This window comes from Struthio camelus, chromosome W (assembly GCF_040807025.1).
Source record: "Struthio camelus isolate bStrCam1 chromosome W, bStrCam1.hap1, whole genome shotgun sequence".
Lineage (NCBI taxonomy): Eukaryota > Metazoa > Chordata > Aves > Struthioniformes > Struthionidae > Struthio > Struthio camelus.
In genome coordinates this window covers 10,149,435-10,175,384 of record NC_090981.1, presented here as the reverse complement: position 1 = coordinate 10,175,384, position 25,950 = coordinate 10,149,435, and the positions used below count along the sequence as shown (strand labels likewise).

The following is a 25,950-nucleotide window of genomic DNA, read 5'->3' as shown; positions in this document are numbered from 1 at the left end:
ACAAATCTAGTCATTTTATCATAGAAGGCAATCAGTTTGGTCAGGCGTGATTTACCCTTGGTGAATCCATGCTGACTGTTCCCACTCACCTTCTTCTCCTTCATATGTCCAGAAATGTGTTTCAAGAAGACTCACTCCATCATTTACCAAGGGACTGAAGTGAGGCTGACAGGCCTGTAGTCCTCTGGGTTGGCATTTTGGCTTTCTTTTAAGATGGGTGCAACATTTGCCTTTCTCCAGTCATCAGCGACCTCCCCTGATCGCCATGACTTTTCAAAGGTGATAGAGAGTGTTTTTGCAAGGCCATCAGACGTTTCTGTCAGCCGCAAGCTCTAAAGGCTGCATGCTGTTCTTGTTCTACATTATGCAAATGTAACTACCACAGTTACCAACAGATAGTCTGTCACAATTCCAGGGCAGCACTGCCTTTTTTCCTGCTGGAAATTAACACAGACAGACCACTCACAAGAAAAACAGCTCTTAAATATGTCTTTCTTTTATGTAACTAATCATTTTGCAAGTGATAAATTTACCCATTGAACATATGACTTTGTGTATGCTAAAACCTTATTTTGGATCCAGAGTGAATAAGACTGTAGAATTCCTCACAGAAAATGGTGCTATATTTTACCAAAAATAAAATTCATCAATACAGATATAATTGCCAATTGCAACCAAACAAGGTTTTCTCAGGTGTAAAAAATACACATACTTGAAGAAACAATTTGTACTCCTTTCTCAGTCTTTTAAACTTCACCTCGAAAAATTATCTCTCTTTAGGAAAAATCCTATAAACTAAGTATTAAAACAACCTATAAAAGTATGTCTATAAACCTGTAGAATTTATCGGAAAAATGATATATCATTCTATAGTTTCTTTTTAAATCAAAAAGACTAACTTCTCTACAAGCTGTTCAGTACCACAATATTTTATTTCATTATCACTTCAGTACTTATTAAAAAAAAAACAGGGTAAATGAGAGCATTTACAGAAATGGGAAGTTTTGCTGAACTCTGAGGTTCACATTCATCCCATCTAATTTCTTGCACCTAAGATGCTTATGTCAGAAGTTAGGTCCTTCAGACTCCTCTGGAAAATGGAAAGATAGAGGTGATTCTAATCTCTGAATCGCACTGTGGTAGTAGTTCTGTCCCTCTCAAGTATGGAGGGATCCTAGAAAAACCGCATTCCCAGTAGAGACCTGCTTGTTACGGTGTTAAAATTGGGCAAGATAGATCCCTTTTGAAGTGGGAAGTTAGCAAAGGTAGATGATGCCACCAAGTTAGAAAGTCCTGCTTTTGTTTTTACATTGTTTTGTACCAAAGAACTCTTTATGATCACTTTTTTCTTCCCTTTTTTTTTTAACAGACTTTGTTGCAAACAGATAAATTTCTTTTAGCATTCTGCACCTATCCAAAACCAATGGATGCTGTTATCCATCTATCACAGAGCACCTGCAAACAGAAAGCAACTGGTCATCTCTCTGCAACACAATCCCTGGCTGAAATATGGAATGGAAGGACTACACTCTCATCCTTCCCCTGTACCAAAAAGCAATTTGCTATGTAATCTTGTGCAGGCTGCCAGAAAGTTTCTTGGCCAGCACTTTAGGAAAATGAAACAACACATCAGAACTGAATTTTCAAGATTTTTAGGAAACCAGGTAAGTCAAAGCTCCTCACCCAAAAACCTGTTGCTCTTATGACAGGCCCTAGAACAGGTCAGGTGATTCCAGCTAAGTCTCGGTGTTTTCTGGCCCTCTCCACCCCTCCCCCACACTCAGAATGACCATATTTATATCTCACATGAGCTTGTAACATTGATGATTTTAATTGGTGTTACATCCAAGGACATTAAAGTGTTTTTCCCATATGAATGAGGTAGGCATACCATTTTATAAATCTGAGGGGATCTGAAACACAGTGAATGAAATGACTTGCCCAAACTCATCTAGCAAGTCTGAATGAGCCATGACTGTAACCAGATTTTCTTTTGTTAAGGGACAGTGAGCACATATGCTTCTTCGTGGCAGGCTCTATGCCCTCACTATACTATAAAATATTTGAAAACAACAATCAGCAATTAATTGTGGAGAACAAAATTGCAAAGGCAATGAAAAACAGATGGACCAAAACCAATGTAGTCTGAATTTTCATAATTAACTGCTTGTTTTTCCTTTGGAGGCTGGAGTTGCAGAATCCTGCTAAAAAGGGTTCCCCTGTTATTTTAGGATTGTATACAATTTAATTCAATCTTTGTAAATTCTCAGTCTTCTTCATTAAAGGCTAATAAAAAGCACCAAACTGTTGATCCAACCAATACTGTAATTCTCTGAAAGCTAAAATTATACCTTAGCTTATAAAAAAAAATTCAGACAAATCTACTATGAATCATATATGTTAACAGTCTCCACAGCTGTAGTGTGTCTTACTTTCAATGTATAAGTGAGACTAGGTTAATAGCTTATTTGCCACATGCAGCTCTGTGGGATCACATGTGGTATTTACATACTGACCAAAATATCAAGGAAGCAAATACAATTTTCACAGGCTTGACTCACACCTAAGTAAGCATTTTTAAATTTGCTTAGTGGCAATGAAAAACAATAATTTTGCATCACTGCCATCCTGATGGTTATCCTATGCAAAATGAAATCATAAACTGATGCAACTTCAGATAGTAAAGGAGTTGGCACCATGATACCAATTCAGGTTATTAAAACAAAAAACACACAGGTGACATTTCAGGCTTTACTGATTTATTACTGTAAATGATGGTCCAGAATAATTTTGCCAAATTTTAGGCCATCAGAGGATTAATCCTCATAATTAAAATTAGAGTCACCCTTTAAAAGTGCCTACTTCTTTACACTGACCAGAGATAACCTAGGAAAACTAGGAACCACATCTAAAATTTGAATGTAATTTTCCATGTTATTATTCTAGAAAGCAACATAAATGTATAATTTATAATGTCATGATATAATGACTGCATTTAAGAAAAAGACCTTGCATGTTCACTTTATCAAATATTAGTTTGCACCACTTTGAAAGCAAAAATAAGAAATAGTAGGTTCCCCTTAATAGTATTTTATTTCTCAGAACATATCCTTTTCTCCCAAAATATCATTTCCTGGCTGCTAATAATTCTCTGTTTTAAAATTATGCTTTTTTTTCTCTCAAAATAGACACAAGAGAGCAAGACAAAGGAAAACAGTTCATTCTAAATCTTAGGGATTTATCATTTAAGGACTAGATTGTTATTGCTCCACCAACAATATAATTATTTTGAGATCAGTCAATAATCCAAAAATGACTAGTGCAATGGAACTGATTAAGCTGTGAGGCACTGAATGCCCTTTTCCAGTTTAAGTCCATGGGCACATAAAACCGATAAAGCCCTTTTTCCTTGTTCTCAGCCCAAAAGTAATTGCAAATGACACAGAGGAATCAGGGGAGAAGCAGAACCACATTTTTCTATGTCCTGACGTTTGAGCTTAATTTCACTTCCATCAACAGCAAAACTTGCCATCAGCGCCAAACCTACTTTGCATTCAGTATGTAATAGTAACTTAGCTCCTTTTCCCTCACAAAAATCCCATTTTCTCATGGTGATAAAAAACCCCAGTCAATGTTTTATTTAAGTATAATTGTACTTTTTCCCCTAATATTTTTACAGGACAATGGTGTTAATCATGGGAAGAGTTCTTAAACAGAAAAGACATTAAGATTTAAAACTATGGCCAAAACTGCTACTACCAAGCTTAGTGGTGCTTTAAAATGGTATCTCACTAAATTAAAGCCTCCTATACAGGAGTAGATTTATTTGCTAGTCCCCACCAAGCCTCATCACTGCCATATCTACCACCTTTCTCTGAGATGCCATGCCTGCTACCTTGTGTCAAGATTATTTTGCATTCAATATGCTGCCCATTGATTTTCTTGCAGGCAGTAAACCAATCAAGCAAGCAGAAATAAAGCTTCCTACAACTCACTGTAAAACCTTCTACCAGGCTTGAAAGCCACTGGTTTCTAAGAAGATTAAATGAAAGAGAGAACCACATCTAGACCCTTAAATCCAAAACTAAACCAAGAGTTTGTAATTCAGTCCATGCCTGTTACTGTGCTTATTGTTGTTATATACTATTTTAAGATGGGAGTCCATATTTTTTGCATATGGCTGTGTGTGAGATTATGCATCAACATTTACTTCCTCTGGTCTTTAATATGGCATTTTCAGGCTAAAAAATATAAATTACATAATGATTAATGTTAATGAATTTCTTGCAAGCAAGCTACAGACAAAGAATATTCTCCAAATTATTCAGTAAGTCTTTTCAAATAATGAAAACACCTGTAAAAATTAGATTTATATTTGAAGACATTTTTTGAATGAGTTTGGTTATTTTCATATTCCCTTGCTTATAGAGACATTTATTACTTGTGTGGATGCTCTAAGTAAAGAAAGCAATATTTTAAATTCACATCCTGACTCTGACATTGTGTGACTTCCAGGGAGAAACTGACTTTGCTGTGCCCATTCCAAGGATGCATGTGTCATAAATTCATATTGAACTGGAGAGTTTAATTTTCAACAGAGACTTTTTCATGGTATTCAGTATAGAGAGGAAAGAATAATTTCTCTTTAATCCAAGCTTTTCAGAGTATTTTCATAATTATTATTTACATCACTGTAGCATTTAAAGATCCAGCCGAGATGAAAGCTTCAGTGTGTTACATGCTATTCAAACATACATTATCACTGATATGCCTCCATCTATAAACATCTTAAATTAAAACAAAACACAGCATATGAGTATAATAAATAATAAGAGGAATATTTTAATAGCAATAATATTACATAAATACATGAATTAGCTACTGGACAACATTATACTTTCAAATTACTTTAGATGATTGTTTTAATAATGCATAAATAACTCAATAATATGAATTATTTCTAACTTTTTTCTCCCTACCCATGGCCACAGCAGTTCTAGAGTTCTAAAATAATCTGTTTATCTTTTTCCATTCAAACAAAAATTTGTCATAAATTTTAACTAAATGATAACTTGATAATTGAGCCAGAAGGAGGATTTGATTTATTATTTGATCTTTAAGAGCTTACACAGTAAGTTAATTAAACAATAAATTACCATTTGGTTAATATCAAGAGAAATTTCAGACTCATATCTCCAATCCTTACCAACCCAGAAAGTCTCAACCCCCTCCTAGACACTTCCTCAAGCAAAAGCCTATATAAGTAGACAGGTCTTGAATCGCACCCTATAAGTCACCAAATATGAGTTCTGACAGTGGACATGCATTTTCCTCTAGCATTCTACATCTGCTAGAGCTGTTTTACAGCAATGTGAGAGGGTGAAATGTTAGCAGTAGATGGTTATGCAATAAATGTCACTGGTGGTAATACCATTTACTTTAGGCTAGTCTCACAGCAGTAAGCAGTTAAGAAGTGATAAAGCAGGATTAATTCCTGAACATAATTTATGATTAAGTTGTCAGTGGAGGCTGCAGTACAAATTCCCTGATATATTTTGCATCATTCTATTTTTTTCTTGAAGTATCGGCACCTTGTAGAGCTGTTAATGCCATCGAGCATATGTCTTTTAAGCCTATTCTTACACATCTTGCCTTAAAAAAAAAATCCACGGTCATTGCTATTTATGGCTATCTATTTAAATGCATATACCTTTAACAATATGGAGAATAGTGGAATACTAACAGAATATTGCAAAATACAATAACTGAACAGTAATTATTCTTTTAACTGCATGAATAAAATTGCCTCAGATAGAGACAGTAAAATTGCCATAAGTCAACATTCAGCCACAGCTGATTCAGGCAGGGCAGGGGATACACAGCTACATAAAGCTGCTTTGGAGGCAACATGAGCTCTGAATCCTCTACCTGCTCTAGAACCAAACACAATCAAAGGATAACTCTCATTGCTTTCCTAAGACATAAGGCTCAATTCTACTACCAATAACGCAATGGTTATTTTTCCAAGATTTCCATTTTTTTCATTTCCCATTCTCAGATAGGAACAAACACAAGCCAACACACAACTTCAATCACATGCAAGTGGTGACTCTATTTCCCCAAAGTAACAGATACTGCCTGTAAAATTAATGTAATGTGTGATAATATACCACAATGTTTTTCCTGTGAAATAGAACTAATGGAACCAGCAGTGACTCCTAAAGCTGTTCTAAGGACCTTTCAATTTGACTGTGATACTGTGACTTGCACATAATAATACAATTACAAAAATTTAGCGCACACATTCACAACAAAACAAAACTCAAATCATCCTGTTTGGCTACTTTTGTGAAAAATAAAATAGAGGATCAACACCACAGTTTTGATTTAGGTCCTATTATACAAAAGTTGCTGACTTTTATTAAATGAATTCTTGATTGATATTTGCTAGGCTCTATTGCTGGATCGTATAGCAAAGCAAGCCAATTCCTTCAAATGTTTCCTGTATATCTACCTTTGTGTTGAATGAATAATCAACTCAGTGACAGTTCAGTTGATGGGCAAAAAGACAGATGGTACTCTAGCTATATTGAAGAATAAACATGAATAACTGCACATTAAAATTATATAGATTCAATCATATTCTTCTTTCCAAGTACTTTGTGTGGCATTTGTTTTCTTCAAGGGCAAAAACTGTGATTTCATATAATTGTCTAGCACCTAGCACAATGAGGGCCTGATTATGATCTCAGGACTTTGTTAACATAATAATAGAATATTCTGTGGCTGTGTTACAACTGAAGAAGCATTTCAAGTCAGGAGCATTTTATAACAAAGAATTGTCATTGATGGCTCAAATTTTCAAACTTTTGTAATGTGCCTCTACATACAATCATGCATTTAGTTTGTCCTGATAAAGGAAGCTAAGAATTTTTGAAGGGAGCTACTTAACATGCAGGAATCTGTGCATTCAAGGGCAGAAGATTCCTAAGTCAGGGTGTCTGGTTGAAACCACAGCAATAGGCACCCTTTTTCAAGGTCATGTTCATTTCACCATATAATGCATTATAGTCAATTTGTACATTAAAAATTTATTTAAATTATCTGATTTTCTACACTTTCACTTGATAGGCTTTAATATGCTACCAGTTCCAAAGAAGCATTTGAATCTCTAGACTGGGCCAATGGCACACTTACTGCTATTTAGATTAATATATTCAGCTATTAAGTTAAACAATAAAAAGCTGTATTTAAGTAAGACCTGGCTCAACTACACAGAAGCAAGGCTTCAATTAAGGTTGAAATAGCCTTTATTTACAGAAAGAGGACTTAGCACACTAGATTAGTGCATAGTTCACAGGTTAGGTAAAATGTAGTATATGACTGTGGAGAAGTTAAGAAGTCATATCATTTATATTAAAGTTCCATTTGTAAGTAGGAACAAAATGTTGCTAAATGGATAAGAGATGCCTTAATAAATGGTTAATCAATTCTTATAGATTCCCGCAGATTAACTGTTTGCTTATACCCATCCATAACACATCCTACCATCCATAATACATCTCATGTATAAAATGCTTTTAATATTCATTAATCTCATTAATCTTTTAAAATCATAAACATTAAGACTGATTAAAATAAGTCACTACCTAGGTTTATATATTTGTCTGTACCTAAGAGGTATAAAGTTAATAAAAGTCCAAATCTCATTGCCTTGCATCACGTTCATAAAATATTCACATGTCCACCCTGAAACAAAAGAGATTAGGAGCCCAAACTGTTTGCTTTAGAGTTAACCCTATAAAACATTTTCTACACAGAAGGTCTCTAATTCCTATGGTTAAAAAGACTGGCTTTCAATGAACAGCAGTAGAATACAGAAATTCATCTTTTTTTAAAAATAACATTATGCTTCTTCCCTTTTAAGGCATTTAGTTATAAGGCTCTCTTTAGTATGAGCATATTATATATAGTATTGTATTCAAATTGTTTATAACCTTATTCTACAGTTACAAAAGCAGCTGTTCCTTTACCTCCACAGTTAGTGATGGAACAGCTACTGCAAATAAAAAAAGTGAAAGCCTAGATCATTAAAGGGACAGAAGCACATTATAAAACTCAGTTTTTTAGATCTGGCCCTGGCAGTGATTTCCAGAGTCATGATTTACAGCCTAGGCTCCCTAGAGAGTGCCTGGGAGCTAGAACCCTCAGAATGGCATTCACAAAAAAATCAGCAACCTATGCCTGCCCAAAGGAAATGTTAAAGATGAGTGTCTTAAATTCCACCCTATTCTAGTGCCTTTGATACCTCAATAAACACTACCCTCCACCCAAGTTACCTATGTCCTTCCTTTAAAACATGTAGAGCACAATATTGTCTTTTAAAACATGGCCAGAAGAAGGGAAGTCAGCTGTGCCCCCCTTTATTCAATCAAAAACAGGTCTCCCACATCCTCTACTCATTCTATATAGTGCTCTACTCATATAAAAGAGGGGCACTATCACTCACTCTTCTGCTTATAGAGGCTGAAAAGAAGGTAATAGCCATAGGATTTTGTTCAGAGCTTAGTCTGGGAGGCAAGCTTGGAGAACTGGATTGAGCTTCTTGAAGGAAATAAGTAGAGGGGTGTCTAGCTTGTAGGTTAGGCAGAAGAGAGGTACTATGCTGCTCTGCCTCAAGTCAGGTATTTCTGAGCATGCCTAGAGGTAGAACTAAGGCACCCAAAGAATATTCCTCTTTTAAAGTGAAGCTCCTTCAAACTTCAGGTATCTCTAAGTGAGCAGACATTTTGAGGTCTACAGTTTTGGATTTGATACTGAAATTCCACCTAGATTCTCCTGTACCCTGTTTGCCCTTGTGTGCATACATACCCCCTTCATCCTGTTGTAGATCTAGACCTAAGTACTCGAGACTGGAATGATCAAGAGAGAAGGAAAAACAATTGTAAACTTTCCAGAGTTGGGACTGTATTTTCCTATCTCTTTGTACAGCACCTAGCACAATGGATTTTAATCATGTTTGGAGCTTTTCAGTGCTATTGCATGAGAAATATAGTAATAAAGCATGTTTAACAACATTTGCCCACACTTGAAATTACACAGCCTTTATTATGCAGCCTTTAAGAAGCATCACCTGACTTCCTTTGAATTATGTATTTTTTTAAACACATGTTGACCCATGTGTCGTCCCATTCCTGTCAATTAAAGGTGGCAGAACTTCAGTCTTTTTTTCCCCAGCATAATTATCACCGGTCATCTTATCAATCTTAGCAGGTAGCCAAGATTTAGGAGCATTTAATCTGTGCTGCAGTCTCATGCTGTCACATTTAGCTTCTTATCCAGAGGCATACATACAAAACCAAGAGAATCCAGTGGTGAAAATCACTGCTTTCTTCTCAAGTAATTATTGACAGATGCTAAAATAAACTGAGAATAATATCATCCCTGCTGTACTAATGGGTGCTTATATCAAATATCAAGGTTTGTGTATGTCAGTAATAATCCTAAATTGCATCTACAATCCTAAGTACTCAGGGTAAATTAAGTAGCACCATATATTACACTATACTGCTATAGCAGTAACTTCAACAAAAGTATTTCAGATAATAAAAGCAAATAAAGTGCAACACAAAGATCAGGTCTTAATCAACCCAGAACTTGTAACAGTGATGATGCAAATGTTCCAACTATGTAGGAAAAAAAATCTATTTTTCATGCATTGAACTGCAAGGTCCCAAATTCTCATAGCTCTATATTCACATACATGTGCTTGCACAGGTTGGCCAATTGTAGAAAGGCTGTAGAAGGAAATTATGAGCTCCCTATGAACTACAAAACAGTAATTCAGAAAATCTTTCTCCCATTGAGAGAGAGAAGAAAGGTTTCATAGATAGGTTATGGCTATTGGGTCTGTGGATTCAATGTTGAGAAGCCCTGAGCAAGTAACAGTTCAGGTGGCCACAGCAGCTGCTACAAACTTAGAGCTTTTGTAGGTTCCAGTTTACCTGCATGCATACAGATGGCGTGGGAGTTTTTCCTTAAACAATTACATATTAGATCATACATTGTGATAGTGACATGTGTGTATTGCTATTGTGGCATACAAGTAGGGAATTACCTAAAAATACTTCTAGCTGCCTGTCACTTAAAATGCAAATAGTGCCATTTACTACAATGTACCAACACCTTAGAAAATTATAGATCTTAAAATAGCACATGTAAACTATTAATTTGTTTTTAAAACAACAACATTGGCAATAAAATAATGTCAAACCATGTCTTGTTGGTAAAAATAGTTCATTTTTCAAAGGCAATCTTCTGTAAATAAAGAAAAATTGTAACTGTCTTGTATATACCATAAACCATTCATCTAGAATGGTACTCTCAGTGAAACAGATGACATTGCACAATATCCCTGTGCCACCCATGTTCTGTTTTCTTAGTTGTCAAACAGGACTGTTTTGAGATATTTACTGGGTGATCAGATTCAAGGCTTTCTGAAATAACCTCCATGCTTTTTTTAAAAGAAAAAAATAGTACTTAAAAACAGAAATGCAACTTTTCTCATGATGTTCTATCATGAGAAAGATCTAGTATTTATTTAATATGTTTTCATCAGTAGAAACTGTCAGCTTAAGAGGAAATTGAAAGCTCTGCAGAAGGTCAAAATATCTTATTTTCAAAAACTAAACTTTTTACCTTGACTTCATTTCCATTTTCCTCTCCCTGCCCCTTATATTCAGTTGCAACCTTCTCTTTTTTTAGTCCCTCCACCTGAACAAGGAGGGCATGAATTAGTATCAGAGGTTCTTTCTAATAATTTATCCAGGCCATTGTTGTGCAGAATTACTACATAAAACCTTAATACTTATATAACAAACTGAGTGTCATCCATTCACAGCACTCAACATAATTTGTTGTCAGGAGACCCATCTTGGTTCTGTATGTGCCACCCTAAATTGTCAGGCTTGCCCCCCTCTGATTCTTCCCTTTGTCATACTTATCTTTATGCATTTTCATTATCTTCTACTACTGCCTTGCCTTTTCATTTTTCCTCCTTCCTTTTTTCATCCTTGTTGTTCATAACTATTTGCAGAGTTCATCAGTAACAGACCACCATCATGCTGCAAGGCTTCTACAGCAGTGACATGGGATAGAATAACATTATGCACACTTGTAACAGAACCTTGTCAATATATTTGGTGCAGCAGGACCTACATGGTCTCTTTAATGCAAGAAGCTTGCAATCGGTTCTCATTAGTTTCATTGAACTGCTGCCAAAATCAATTTACCAGACTTTCTCAACCTATACTTTTTAAGAATGCAAACAGTTTTTTGCTTAAAAATGTGTGCAGTAAAATATACGTTTTAGTGAACATATTTAAATTCATATTTAAGTACTCTGTCTGGATTCCCAAGCATTTGTATAGATAAACTCATACATTGAAGAAAATTACATGACAAAATGTAGTCTGAGTTTGAATATTCTCAGTTTGCTAGTATAAAAAAAATTATACTCCCCAAATTTTGGAGGGAGAGGAATCTAAAAGAAACCTAGAGACACCTATGCATTCTGGCAACCTGATAAATACCCTTTACAGAGAATGATGGCTAGTCAGATAAATCATTTCATACATAAGGCCTATTTTTTTTCTTTCATGGGAGATATTTTCCTTCTTTAGAACATAATACTTTTTTTTAGCTTTTATTGAAGGAGAGTTATAATCAAAGCATTGAAATCAACTTCACAAGATATTTTAATATCTCAAAGGTTTTTCATCTAACTAGGTTTTCCAAATCTTTGATACTAAGATTTGTTGCTAAGCCACCTAACCCTTCAACTCTCCAGCTTTATGATGCTTAATTTAGATCTCTCAGCTTTGTTGAGCTGCTTTCAGGTTACAGCACAAAGTCTTAAATACGATAGAAGGGTTTTTTAGCTGACCACTTTTCAGTTTAGCAACAGCTACTGGATGTGTAGAAGGAATGTTGACACAAAGAAAGAATAGAATTTTCTATGCACTCTTGCAAAAAATAAGTCACTAAAAGCAATCTTATCCACAGATTTCAAAAAGCTATCTGACAATTCTGTGCCCTAATGGAAAAAAAAAAAAAGAATAAAAGTGATTTTGCATTAGAAAGTTATGATCACAAATTTTGCATTCTATATATGCTAATTTTAATACACAGTTTTATTTTGCTTTGAACACCATAGCACTTTCTTGGCAACTGGAAGGAATCTAGGCTAACAGCAAATACTGTGGAAAAGAAGCATCCCTGCCACCAAAGGCCAGGACTACCTCCTCTGCAGTACTTCTAATCCCCACTGGTTAGGGAATAAGCATCCATATGCACTGAGATTTGCTGTCTGGTAGTAGATAAAAACTACAAAAAATATTTTATTTTTTACTTTAGGAAATTTATAAGGTGAAACTCCTAAACATTTCCATCAGGCCTAGGCATACATTAAAGCTTTATAAAAAATTTAAAAAGCAACAAAAAGCAATTGTCTAATGCTAGATTGATGGTAAATAAATAAATACAGAACTATAGTAGAATCCTTTCTGAAGAACTTATTCTGTGATATCTTCATTATTAGAAAATGAATTCATCCTTCTAAATGTTGTTCAAATGAATAATAAAGGAATTGATAATGAATTATCATTTCAAAATCTTAGTAGAAATGTTCAAAATTCTGTTTTTACAGCATGACAGCATTTTTAAAGGGTTTTTTCTCAAGTAGAAAATACATCTTATCTAAATCAATAAAAGTTATAGAGGAACTCTCCCCCACCCCCCCCCACACCATGATTTAGGAGTACATAATTTTATCATTTTAATTAACTTCATGTTAATTTATAAAAAATATATTTGTACAAATATGATGCAAAGCTTGTTTTTCTAGGAAAAGTAGACAATTTATGATTTTTATTCCCCATTTGACTTCTGAGTACCCACAATATGAATCATTTAAGAAAATATAATTAATACATCAAACAATAAAAAAGTGAGCTCTTCAAAACATCTCTTTTATAAATGAAATCTATACAGAGTACTTTAATGTACGTTCATAATGTTCAATGTTATTTGTAAATGATTTATTCTTCTATCCAATTGAAAATAATTAGATTCTTACCATGGTATGTATTTATCCTATGTTACCCTTTAGTCTAAAGTACAGGTAAATCTAGATAATTCAAAGCGGTTGCTTTTTATATTGACAATTTTTGTATGACCAGCTATAAATTCATATGCCTTACAATAATTTATAAATTAGATTATATTATTTATTAATAAAGATAAAAGATAAAAGTGAATTGATTAACTACAGTTGCTTCAGGTACTGTAGTCCCTGTCAATACACACATTTAGTACAGACTATGAAAGGATTTCCAGTGCACTATGAAATAATATGTTAGTCAGAAACAGACAAACTAATGCAACTTTTAAAAAATTGTTCATTGATTAAGGCAAATACTTTGCTGCTATTTAACTTCCTTTTTTATTTTCTGTTACAACTTGGTATGCACATGTTGAGAAAGAAAGAGATAAGGAACTCTGATTTTGGAAAATGAATGGACCGAAAAAGAAAATATTACTCCCTTTACAACAGCGTATGTGTGTTTAACCTGGTTATATTTAAAAAAATTGCAGAGATTTCCATTTTTATTTTGATGGATGTTTTCTTTTTATGGTTCCAATCCTAAAACTAAAAGTACCTGTTTGTCCTGCTAAAATATCAATATTTCTTTTAAAGTTCTGCATAGGGGCAGAATTATCAATATGCTATCAGTCACAGGGATATAGCCTCTCTCTATAGGTACAGGTGCTCACTCTCTCTCTGTTTATACATGTCTATACATATGCCAATACACTGCTTTCATTCTGAACCACTGTTTTTTGGCTCTTACAGAAATATACAAGGTGGTGACCAATTCTGTGATACTTTATTGAATAAGATTACCTAATAAATAACCTTATTGTCATGTAAAACTAGGCACTGCAACTAGGCATTTTGATTTCAATATTAAATATTTACTTTTCTAATAAAATTGTATAGTGCTTACATCCATATATGAGTTTAACTTCAACATTATTTTAAATACTTCCTGTTTTAAGAAAGGATCTCTTTAAGAGAGATTATAGTAACTGCCAAAGGTTCACTGAATACTACTGTGCACACGTTCCCTCCTTTACTCATGGCCAAGTATGAGGCCAGTTATTACTTTATTCAACTGCAAGGTATTGTACAACGAAAACAAGTTTGCTTAAAGTAAGGGCCCCAGACTTTTGCCATTGTGATCACTGTTTTTCCAGAGATGTTTTTAAATCAATTAACATTAATTACAACCATAAAAAAATTGTATATCAAAATAGTAGATGAGAAATATAGAACAATATACAAAAGTGTATTTTAAATAAGTGCATTTACTTTTTTGAGAAATAAAATGTAGAAACAGTATTTTAAAAGCCAACATTTGTCAAAAGATGCCCCACAGCTATAGTTGCTGCTTAATTTAAAGGCTTAAAAAGAAAAAGCAATTGTATCTTAAATGCCATTGGTGTGGCAAAATGCTAACAAATTTAGTTTTGGGGAGTTTTGTTGGGATATTTTTTGTCTTGCTATCTTTGTGATTAGGATTATTCAGGAATTAAAAGCTATTGTTTTCCCAGAAAGCTGCCTCATGCTTTAATTTTTAAATTATATTGGACTACTTGAACATAAAAGGTTTTAGTAAAACAGAATTTTCCATATTGCTTATTGCATTACATCGGGGCCCTTAAAATAAAGAAGGACTCTGTATTTATGAGAGCATTATTTTATATATATATATATATATAAAATTGACCAACCTTTCCTTTAGAGTCTGCTGCTGTTACCTTCTCAACTTTGTTCCTGTTTAAAAATCTTTTCATCCATTCTTCTACTTCAACATTGAACTTCATGAAAGTCACATAGCAAAAATATGCTGTCAGAAGTGTTAAGCTTTCCCACCACATGATTAAATTATCCAGAAAAAAGATGATTAGCAAGATCAAGTCAATGATATAAAAAGACACATCTCGAAAGAGCGGCCACCAGGTAAGGTTCAAGATCTCTCTAGAAAATAAAGCACACATTCCAATAACAAACAGGATATTGAACACGGCAGATCCCACTACTGTTCCAATGCCGACATTACTGTGAGATATAAAGACTCCTATTAAAGAAGTGAAGAGTTCTGGGGCTGAGCCACCAGCAGCCATGAAGGTTGCTCCTGCCACATCATCAGATATGGCCAGCTTTTCAGTGATGACAGTCAAGGAAGGAACAAAGAACTCATCACAGACTATAGCTAAGGCTATGAACATGTAAATCATTCCAATGATATGGAGGATTACTGCTCCCCTTCTTCTTTCCTCAAGAGAAAAAAGGTCTTCTGGGTACTCTCCCTTGGTGTGATCTTCTGTTGTGTTATAATGCTCAGCTTCATATTTCATAGAAATAGGTGAATCTGGAGTGCCATTTTGATTCTGTTCCTTGAAATCCAGCAGAGTTCTTTGATGCCTATGTATTAGCTTTTGGCTATCTAGACTGCTGGCCATCTCTGTGCTATATGGTTCCATATTCAAAAAGGCACTAATTGAAAGGAAGAAAGTGCTAATGACCATTATACTCACAAGAAGCCTTGTTATTCCTGTCAGTCTCAATTTGTTCTTGATGTTCTGATGCTTTTTGCAACCAAACAGTGGTTCCTTCAAATACCACTCTTGAAAAATACCAGCAACATTGTTTTTGCAAAGAACCATTTTATGTTCTCTGTGGGATGCTGAGAGTCAGATGGATTGTTCCTTCATGCTTTTATTCAGTTTTGAAGTAAAAGGTGCTTTGAGTGCTTTTCCAGAATCAAGTACTTCTATTCTTCAGGGGAAGTATAGACTTCATTCATGCTTAAAAGGACAAACAATTGTTTATTGATATTATAACAACATGTGATTATCCATGGCTAGCAGATAATAGCAGTTAGCAAGTCATGTCCAGTCCTTCTTGATTAATAAAATAGTTCCTGTGCTAAGGAGATGCCAGAGAGATATATTTCATCTGCAAGATATAGCATTATAGTGGAAATATTTTACTTTCCACCTTAAATTATTTGCTGCTCACCAAACTGCCATAAAAATATTAAACAGTGAAGGAATGTATTATTGGCACCATACTTGTGATTTACACAATTTATGATTAAAGTACCGATCATTTGACACATTTATAAATGAGTAGAATGAGAAATAATAAACCTCATTGGGCTGTCCTCTACACTGCAAATTCCATACAACACCAAATAGACAAATTAATACCTGCTCCTTCTCTTCTACCCCTCCTCTCTCCAAGATTTGAATACTTACCAACCCTGTCCACATAACACATGCACTCATTTCCCTGTTGAGCACGGCTCCTTCTCCTGGGGCACTACAGAAATATAACAACTGTACAAACAGGCTCTCCTAACTCAGCTCAAGCTTGCATGACACAAGCAAACTTTTTTCCTCTCAAAGACAGGAATAAAATCCAATCTGTGAAAACAACCAGGAAAACAATCTTGTCACCCCAATTTCCTCTCACTTTCCCCCACCCCAGATCCATACCAGCCAGCTCACACACCCGAAGAAAAGGCAGACACCCAGGCACAGGCAAAGGAGCCTCTCCTCCTCTCCCTAGGCTTTGCCTTCACCACTCTGGAGCCACTCTGACAAGCACCAGGGAGAAGAGATGGAGGTGGAGGATCTGAGTTGGGGGGAGGAGGGTCTACATTTACCCAGCTCTAGACATTTGTCTTGTGGTGATGAAGCACCTCTGAGGGACAATTTACTTGCTCTGAGATCAGGATGCCCCTATTTGGCTTGGTGTGTTTCATGTATGGGGGGTGGTGATGGTGTAATGTGGAGAGGGGGAAGGGAGTTAGGGAGTTGTCCCCCTCCACAGGTGAAATGAGGATGTGAGTGATGGAGGGGGAGAGTATATTCACAAAGTATTTCATTTGAAAGAGAGGATCCAAAACACTGCAAGTTCCCCCCCCTTTCCCTGCCCAGACCTCTGCTGCAGCTACTCTGCGCACATCTCCACATTCCCAGGACCACAGGAAGGGGGCTAGGGTGTCCTGTTCCCTCCCTGTGGTACCCCTCACTCCTTCCCACCCCTGCCTGTGGTGCACCCAGTGCTTACCGAGATGTCCTCTTCTGCTTCCCGCTGGAGCAGAAGGTGGTTGACATGAGTGAAGCCCGCAGTAAGCTGTAGGTGTTCCTCCCTCTCCTGGAATTGATGGGCCAACAGGGGACTAGTTGGTGTGGGATGCTGCTATCAGCTGGCAAGCTGCCTGTTACCCAGCCATGTGAGAGGATGTACTCCGGGTGAGACTGATCTGTACCAGCTGCACAGCATCCAGTGCTGGCCCCTTCTCCATCCTGCTCTGCTGTGCTGTCCCTCAGCCACTCCCTCCCTCCCCTGCCTATCCACTCAGCTTTAGCAGCTCAGCCTCCCTCCCTCCTCTTCCCCCTCTCACGCACACATGCCCTCAGAGGACACACAAAGTCAAGAAGCTGTGTGGGAGCTCCACACACACAATAGCTGCTCCCTGTGAGTTCCTGCATATGTGTTCATCTTTGTCTGTGAGCTGAAGACTGGGGATGCAAAGACACACAAACCCACAGAAGCCAAGCAGCTCAGCCTTGCAGGCACATCTCTGCAGTACATGCAGAGAGGTGGCTTTAGATCAGCCCATTCCATTCCACTCTTGCTTCTCTTTTGCCTTACCACTTTCAAAACGGAATTTAGGGCTGCTGTGAAAGTCAGCCATGGAGACTGAAGAGCTGGGTTCATAGGCTAGGACAGCACAAGGTGTGAAAATGCAAGAGGCTAGTCATGCCACCCACAGTTGTGCCACCCACAGATATATATCTGCTTCTATTAACAAAGGTGATGTCTTCTTTTTTAGAGGACTTAGAGATTTATCGGAGGAAGATTGCAAAAAGTATTGCAGCCTCCCCAATAAAATTCAAAGACAATTTGATTTATTGTTCCTGACACTATCAACTGGAAAGTGATTGTCAATGAACAGCATAGCCTTTTTGCTTTTGCAAATTTACATTTTTGCTATCCTTTAACTTCTCATTAGATTAGGCAACTGTCTACTTCTATTACCTTTAAAGCCAGTCTTGACTCTAATTATGGAAGGAGTAAGTTGGTATGGATCCTATTTAGTCTTGGGATTTGGTACTCTGAGTGACTACTTAAGGTCAATACTACAGCCACAGGGTTCACATAGTGAATTCAACTTGCAGTAAAACTATAGTATAAGGATTTTTCCCGTTTATCTTGGGTTAGCTGATACAGGTTAATTACTCTGAGGTAAAATTAAGTACTTCTGGCAGTGATGAGAAACTCCAAAGCAAAGGATAATTTTAAAAGATGAAAGGTCTTACTTTAGTATTTCCTGTTATTTCCTCAGTCTGTTCTATAGTGTTCAAGTAATTAAAACTTCCTTTATTCCAAATATTTTCTAGAGGAAAATTAGGGGATGAGAGAAAAGTACATTTAATTTTGATTTTGTTTTTAAGAAGGAAAATATGTTTGTGAAAAGTTATTAATCACTCACCAATCATTTACTCATTGTAAGGGTAAGGCGGGGGCAGTGTCTGGACTCCCGGCAGGGACAGATACACAAACACAAGGCACACTAGGGTCGATACTGAGCGTTTATTACCTCTGCGCTGGTTCCCCAGCGATTTCCTGATTGAGGTACTAATGGAGCGGGAGAGTCCCTGGCACTGCTGAGCGTCGGTCCATGGTGAGGAACGCCAGGGGGGGCACTATATGAGGTTTTTATGGACTACACACATGCGCAGTAAGCATATTGAGCTCATCGCTAATCTCAATTCAAAGCCCAGGTGTAGCGCCACACTGGCACACTGGCAGGGGCTCGGCCGCGTGACTATGGGTCAGCATGCCCTGAAGATGCTCCTTTTCCCACAGAACGGTCTGGCTAGCTTCCATCGCCTAGCTCCTTGACGTTCTTCTGCATTTTCCCATACACTCATGAACAGAAATGTCTTCAAAATGTATTTCAAAATTAGCACAGAGAGTAAGAGAGATGTGCCGTTCTTCTGAAATGCCTCTTGCACTTCTACCTTATGAAGTGACTGCAAAAGGCAGAATGTCATCTGTAAATACTGCAATGTAATATAATGTAAACAGGCAAAACTACACGAAACAAGCAAACCTGAAACAACTAACAAAATCCACCTCATTTATTTCAAAATCCCCAACCCACTCATGTAATTCTGGACTAAATGGAAAGAAATCATAGGATGTCAGGAATCCTTTGCAAATACAGTGTTTATCCTAATTGGATTCCTGCTCTGATAAGTTTCTTGGTGTACCTTGGAGACACTCCAAAGTACTAGCTTCATTCTGTTCATTAGGAGTATTGTAGCAGAGCTGAGGTAGATGCAGTAAGTGATGTTTTTCAGCTTCATCAGTCCTAGAGAGAGTTGCTAGTATCTATAGCCATGTATTTATAGTGAGAGCAACACTGCTCAAAAGGAATATACGGTGTTATCCTCTCCATGCCTTTATGCCAGAGAAAGTCAGGAAACTCAAAGAAGAGAAGGAACTTTAAAGTCTAAGGAGAGTAGGAAATAGTGCCAGAGAAATGTGGTGGGCTGCCAGACCACAGTGATGGGGAAAATTCATGTTGATGCTGCAAAACCTGTGGAACTTATAATTGTAATACAGTTAGGTATAAGACCAAGTCCTCAGGCAGTTCCTGCTTTGCACAGATGAAGTAATTGACCACACTATTTGTATGTTTAGATATGATTATTATCATATAGGACAGTTTTTGCTAGTCAATAGAAACAAATTGTGCATAAGCTGGAGTGGTTACATAGGACCAGGAGCCAGCTGGATTATAAGAATTCACCAGAACAGCAGTTCAGAGAGTCTCATTCAATCCAGCTGAAGATGCTGTTAGAAGGACACTTGAAATTGAAACTCCCATCAACATCTGGACAGTGACCAACCATCTTGTTTGAGTGATTCCCCATGTGAGTGTTACCTTATTCAGAAGATTCCAATAAATCAGTTACTTTAATGCTCTGTACATGAATGTCTGTGCAACACTGAGGAGCAAGAAAGAAGCCAGAGCACTATAAGGGTGAGATCCTATTAGATTCCTCCCAATTCCACAAGCTGAGCATGCACAAATTTTGTGAACTCTCTAGACCCTTTATCTAAAGACTACCCTTTATTGCATACAGCCTTGTGCTGAAGTGCTGAGGAATGGCACCAGCATGTCTGTTCAAAAATAGGCCAAATGTTAAGCAGCAATAGTACCTGAGGAGATCTTAAACTAAAATCAATTTTTTCTAAATTTTCTGCAGGGCTATGGAGTTTGGTAGCTCTCCAAACACAAGCACAACAGATAAATGAGTTCATGGTAGCCATAGAGGTGGGCCTGGAGGATGAAGAGAGGTGTAGAGGAAGATCTTCACTGAGTTCAATGGAACTGTAACAAACCTCCATACAGTAATCCATGAACAATACTGTGACGTGCCACTCGAGGGGTATCTGGGATTCTTTCAGATTCCGGGGTTAGTCACACTGAACTCAAGAGATCATCATTTGTGAGATATAAGAATTTATTAGAGCTAAGCGGTTCTACACATATGACAGACGCTGGACAACACTAAACAATTGACAGCAGGCAATCTACAAGAATAACAGATATAACAAAGCTAAAAAGTATAGTAAAGAACTAAAAATAGAATACACATATCAGAACTCTGTGATCAAGCCACAGATGCACGGTACAATGATCGTTCTCGGATGCACGGACCATTCTTGTCCTTTCCTCGTCCTTATGGGCCACCCCTCCGGTATAGTTTTCCCGGATTGTTCTCACCACGCTCAAGCTGCGCCAAGAGGATTCAGGTTCTCCCTGACAGTTGGCATCAGGGGCGTCCCCGCTGATGAGTGGGTTGTCGGGTCTGCAGGCCAGCTGACGGTGAGTCCGAGTCTACACCAGAGGTATGTGGCTTACTTTCTTTTATCCTTCCTGGGCTTAGTTCATTATCCAGTTGAACAATACCAGACCACAGTTACACGATAGAACAGATGGCCTCAGTCAATAACAGTACGGACACCAACAGGATGGACGCCAACAGGATGGTCAACAGTATGGTCAACTGATATCAGTACGCATGGTCGACAGATAACCCAGTGCAAAGTTCCACAGTACCTAGATGCTTACGGTGTGAGTCTGCGGTGTCACTTCTCCTTTGCTGACTAGGTTTGCTCAGCACTCATGGGGTCACTGGAGGGCTACGGCAACCCCACAGTGAAGTGACTCTGGCCATGGTGCACCCGGGGTTCCTGAACTCTTGGGGAGCACCCCAGAGCAAACCTCTCTTCTATGGGATGCACCATCCTGAGTCCCACGCTTGCCTGTGTGGTGCCTATCAAATACAAAGACCAGATTAGACCAGGGAGATTCAGGCTTGGGTAGGGGAAGAATATTAAGGTTGAGATCTGTACTGTGAATCAAGGAAATATTTGGTTATGACATTCAATAGCTCACTAGCACTACTTTATTTTCAGCAATGTCCTCTTCACATTCTGAATAAGTTTATCATAAAACAAAGAACAAGTATTACTGTCAGTCACTTTGGGCTAAAAAAAAAACTTTGAAGTATATACAGATCTACTTTTTTTCCTCATGCTAAATAATCTTCCTCATTTTGAACATTCATTTCATTAGATGACAAAGAGTAAAAAATTATACTTAGGATAGCAATATTTGTGGACTGAACACAATAATACAAACATTTTGATTAACTCAGAAAAACAGGACATTTGAAGTATCTTGAAAGATATTATTATCACATGAAAAATATGGATCGTCTTGGTAGAACTGGGACTTGGGTCAATGTATATCTCCACATTGACATTTTACAATGTCTCAAACTCTACAGCCATCTCTCAGAATCACAGAATGGCCAAGGTTGGAAGGGACCTCTGGAGATCATCTAGTCCAACTCCCCCTGTTCAAGCAGGGTCCTCTAGAGCACATTGCACAGGATCACGTCCAGGTGGGTTTTGAATATCTCTAGGGAAGGAGACTCTACCACCTCTCTGGGCAACCTGTTCCAATGCTCTGTCACCCTCATAGTGAAGAAGTTTTTCCTCATGTTCAGACAGAACTCCCTGTGTTTCAGTTTGTGCCCATTGCCTCTTGTCCTGTCACTGGGCACCACTGAGAAGAGCCTGGCCCCAGCCTCTCGACACCCTCCCTTCAGATACTTGTACACATTGATCAGATCACCTCTCAGTCTTCTCTTCTCCAGGCTGAACAGGCCCAGCTCTTGCAGTCTTTCTTCATAGGAGAGGTGCTCCAGTCCCCTGATCATCTTGGTAGCCCTCCGCTGGACTCTCTCCAGGAGTGCCATGTCTCTCTTGTCCTGGGGAGCCCAGCACTGGACACAGGACTCCAGGTGAGGCCTCACCAGGGCTGAGTAGAGGGGCAGGATCACCTCCCTCGACCTGCTGGCAACACTCTGCCTAATGCAGCCCAGGATACCCTTGGCCTTCTTGGCCACAAGGGCACACTGCTGGCTCATGCTTAGCTTGTTGTCCACCAGCACTCCCAGGTCCTTCTCTGCAGAGCTGCTTTCCAGCAGGTCAGCCCCCAACCTGTACTGGTGCATGGGGCTATTCCTCCCTAGGGGCAGGACCTTGCACTTACCTTTGTTGAACTCCATGAGGTTCCTCTCCGCCCAGCTCTCCAGCCTGTCCAGGTCCCTCTGAATGGCAGCACAGTCTTCTGGTGTGTCAGCCTCTCCCCCCAGTTTAGTATCGTTAGCAAACTTGCTGAGGAGGCACTCTGTCCCTTCCTCCAGGTCATTGAGGAATACATTGAACAAGACTGGGCCCAGGACTGACCCCTGGGGGACACCGCTAGCCACAGGCCTCCAACTAGACTCCGCGCCACTGACCACAACCCTCTGAGCTCTGCCATCCAGCCGGGTCTCAATCCACCTCACTGTCCACTCACCTAGCCTGTACCTCCCAAGCTTGCCTATGAGGATGTGATGGGAGACAGTGTCAAAAGCCTTGCTGAAGTCCAGGGAGACAGCATTCACTGCTCTGCCCTCATTTACCCAGCCAGTCATTCTGTCATAGAAGGCTATCAGGTTGGTCAAGCATGATTTCCCCTTGGTGAATCCATGCTGACTACTCCTGATCACCTTCTTGTCCTCCAGATGCTTAGAGATGGCCTCCAGGAGGAGCTGTTCCATCACCTTTCCAGGGATGGAGGTGAGGCTGACAGGCCTGTAGTTTCCTGGCTCCTCCTCCTTGCCCTTTTTGAAGACTGGGGTGACATTGGCTTTCTCCCAGTCCTCAGGCACCTCTCCTGTTCTCCAGGACCTTTCCAAGATGATGGAGAGTGGCCTAGCAAGAACATACGCCAGCTCCCTCAGCACTCATGGGTACATCCCATCAGGGCCCATGGATTTATGGATGTCAAGTTTGGACAAAAGATCTCTAACCCGATCCTCCTCGACCAAGGGAAAGTCTTTCTTTCTCCTGACTTCCTCTCTTGTCCCCAGGGTCTGGAATCCTGAGGGCTGGCCTTAGCAGTGAAGACTGAAGCAAAGAAGGCATTCAGCAACTCTGCCTTCTCTGTATCCTTTGTCACCAGGGCCCACCCCATTCAGCAGCGGGCCCACGTTTTCCCTAGTCTTCCTTTTGCTATTGATGTATTTGAAGAATCCCTTCTTGTTGTCCTTGACATCCCTCGCCAGATTTAACTCCAAATGGGCCTTGGCCTTCCTGATCACATCCCTGTGCACTCGGACGATATCCCTATATTCCTCCCAAGTGGCCTGTCCCCTTTTCCACATTCTGTATACTTCCTTCTTCAGGAAGTAACCCTTCAGTCCAGGGTTGCGATCCTACTTATTGCCCTGGTTCCTCCTCGCAGTATCCTGAACTCCACCATCTCATGGTCACTGCAGCCAAGGCTGCCCCCAACCTACACATCTCCAACCAGTCCTTCCTTCTTTGTTAATACAGGGTCTAGCAGCACACCTCTCCTCGTTGGTGTCTGCACCACCTGGGTCAAGAAGTTATCCTCGATGCTCTGCAGGAACCTCCTGGATTGCTTGTGCCCTTCTGTGTTGTTCCTCCAGCAGATATCAGGGTGGTTCAAGTCCCCCATGTGGACCAGGGCCTGTGATTGTGAGGCTACTTCCAGCTGTCTGTAGAAAGGCCTCATCTACTTCCTCTTCCTGATTGGGTGGCCTGTAACAAACACCCACAACAGTGTCACCCATGTATGTTAGCCTGCCCTTTAATCCTTACCCATAAGCTCTCAGTCACCTGCTCATCATCCACCCCTAGGCAGAGCTCCATACATTCCAGTTGCTCCCTCACATAAAGGGCAACTCCCTCTCCTCGCCTTCGTGGCCTTTCCTTCCTAAAGAGCCTGTAGCCATCCATGACAGCATTCCAGTCATGCAAGCTATCCCACCAAGTCTCTGTAACTGCAATGAGATCATAGCCCTGCGACTGCACACAGATCTCTAATTCTTCCTGTTTGTTCCCCATGCTGCATACATTTACGTACAGGCATTTCAGAGAGGTATTCGAGCATGCCGATTTCCCAGGAGTACAGCAAGAGGATTCCCCATAGTCATGTCTTGTAGGCACTTCTTTGCCTGCATGCACTTGCTGGAGGTATCTCCACTTGAGCCATGTTTTGCTGACTGCATGGTCTCTATAACTCTCCCCTTCCCCCTGTCTTTCCTAGTTTAAAGCCCTCCTTACCAGGTTGGCCAGCCCGTTGGCCAAGATGCTTGTACCCCATTTAGTGAGGTGGATCTCATCTCTCCCAAGCAAATATCGATCTTCAAATAGGGTCCCATGTTCATAGAAACCAAAGCCTTGTTCCCAACACTAGCAGCCCAGCCAGTTGTTTACTTGGAGAATCCGTCTATTCCTTCTCCCATCCTTCCCCCTCACTGGCAGGATCGAGGAGAAAACCACCTGGGCCCCCAGACCCCTGACCACCACCCCCAGAGCTCTGTAATCACATTTGATACATTCCAAGTTGCCCTTGGCAGTATCATTGGTGCTCACGTGGAAGAGCAGCAGGGGGGTAATAGTCAGACAGGTGGCCAAGCCTCAACAGTCTTTCCATGACATCTTGGATTCGAGCCCCCGGCAGGCAGCAAACCTCTCTAGACAAGAGGTCAGGTCAGCAGATGGGTGCCTCTGTCCCCTGCAGCAGGGAGTCACCCACAACAATCACTCATCGCTTCTTCTGGGTGTTCCTGTGTGGCACAGAGTCCACAAAGTCCGTCGGCTCAGTTGCCTCCCTTGGAGCCATGCCCAGCTCCTCCTCAGCTTGGAGAGCACTGAACCTGTTCATCAACTGCAAGTCTTCAGGAGGAGCAAGAGCCTTTCTCCTCATACAAGGAGTGACCAGCTTCCAGCCTTCCTCTTCTATAGACTTATAGGCGTGTCAAACTTAGGCGTTTGACAATTGATTATCAGCACCTAAATGCTAACATAGCCCCATTAACAGCTGCTGTACCAAATATTGCAAACTTAACAGCTATATTACAAGCAGCTGCACACCCATGGATGGCGGCGCTAGAAAGATATGTTCTTTATGGTCCCCTTGCAGGAGGAGGATAAAGAGAAGTTTGCTTTCACTTGGGAGGGAATACAATATACCTTTAACAGACCCCCACAAGGAGGGGGATAAACATTCACCCAAGATTGCTCATGCTGCACTTGCTGAACTTTTACAGACAGTCTCACTCCCTCCAGATGTGAAACTGTACCAATATATAGATGATATTCTGATCGGAGGAACTTCCCCGGAGGAAGTGGGGGAAGCGGCAGCAGCAGTA

At 39.3% G+C, this 25,950-nt stretch overlaps 1 protein-coding gene across 1 annotated transcript in view; it reads right to left on the bottom strand.

Moving 5' to 3' along the window:
• The window catches only part of LOC138064099 (sodium/potassium/calcium exchanger 2-like), an 89,392-nt gene extending 73,603 nt beyond the window's left edge, over positions 1-15,789 (bottom strand). Inside the window, 1 exon segment of the mRNA XM_068925083.1 lies at positions 14,854-15,789. Within this exon segment, the coding sequence (XP_068781184.1) occupies positions 14,854-15,789 (936 nt within the window).
• Positions 15,790-25,950: the final 10,161 nt, after the last annotated feature.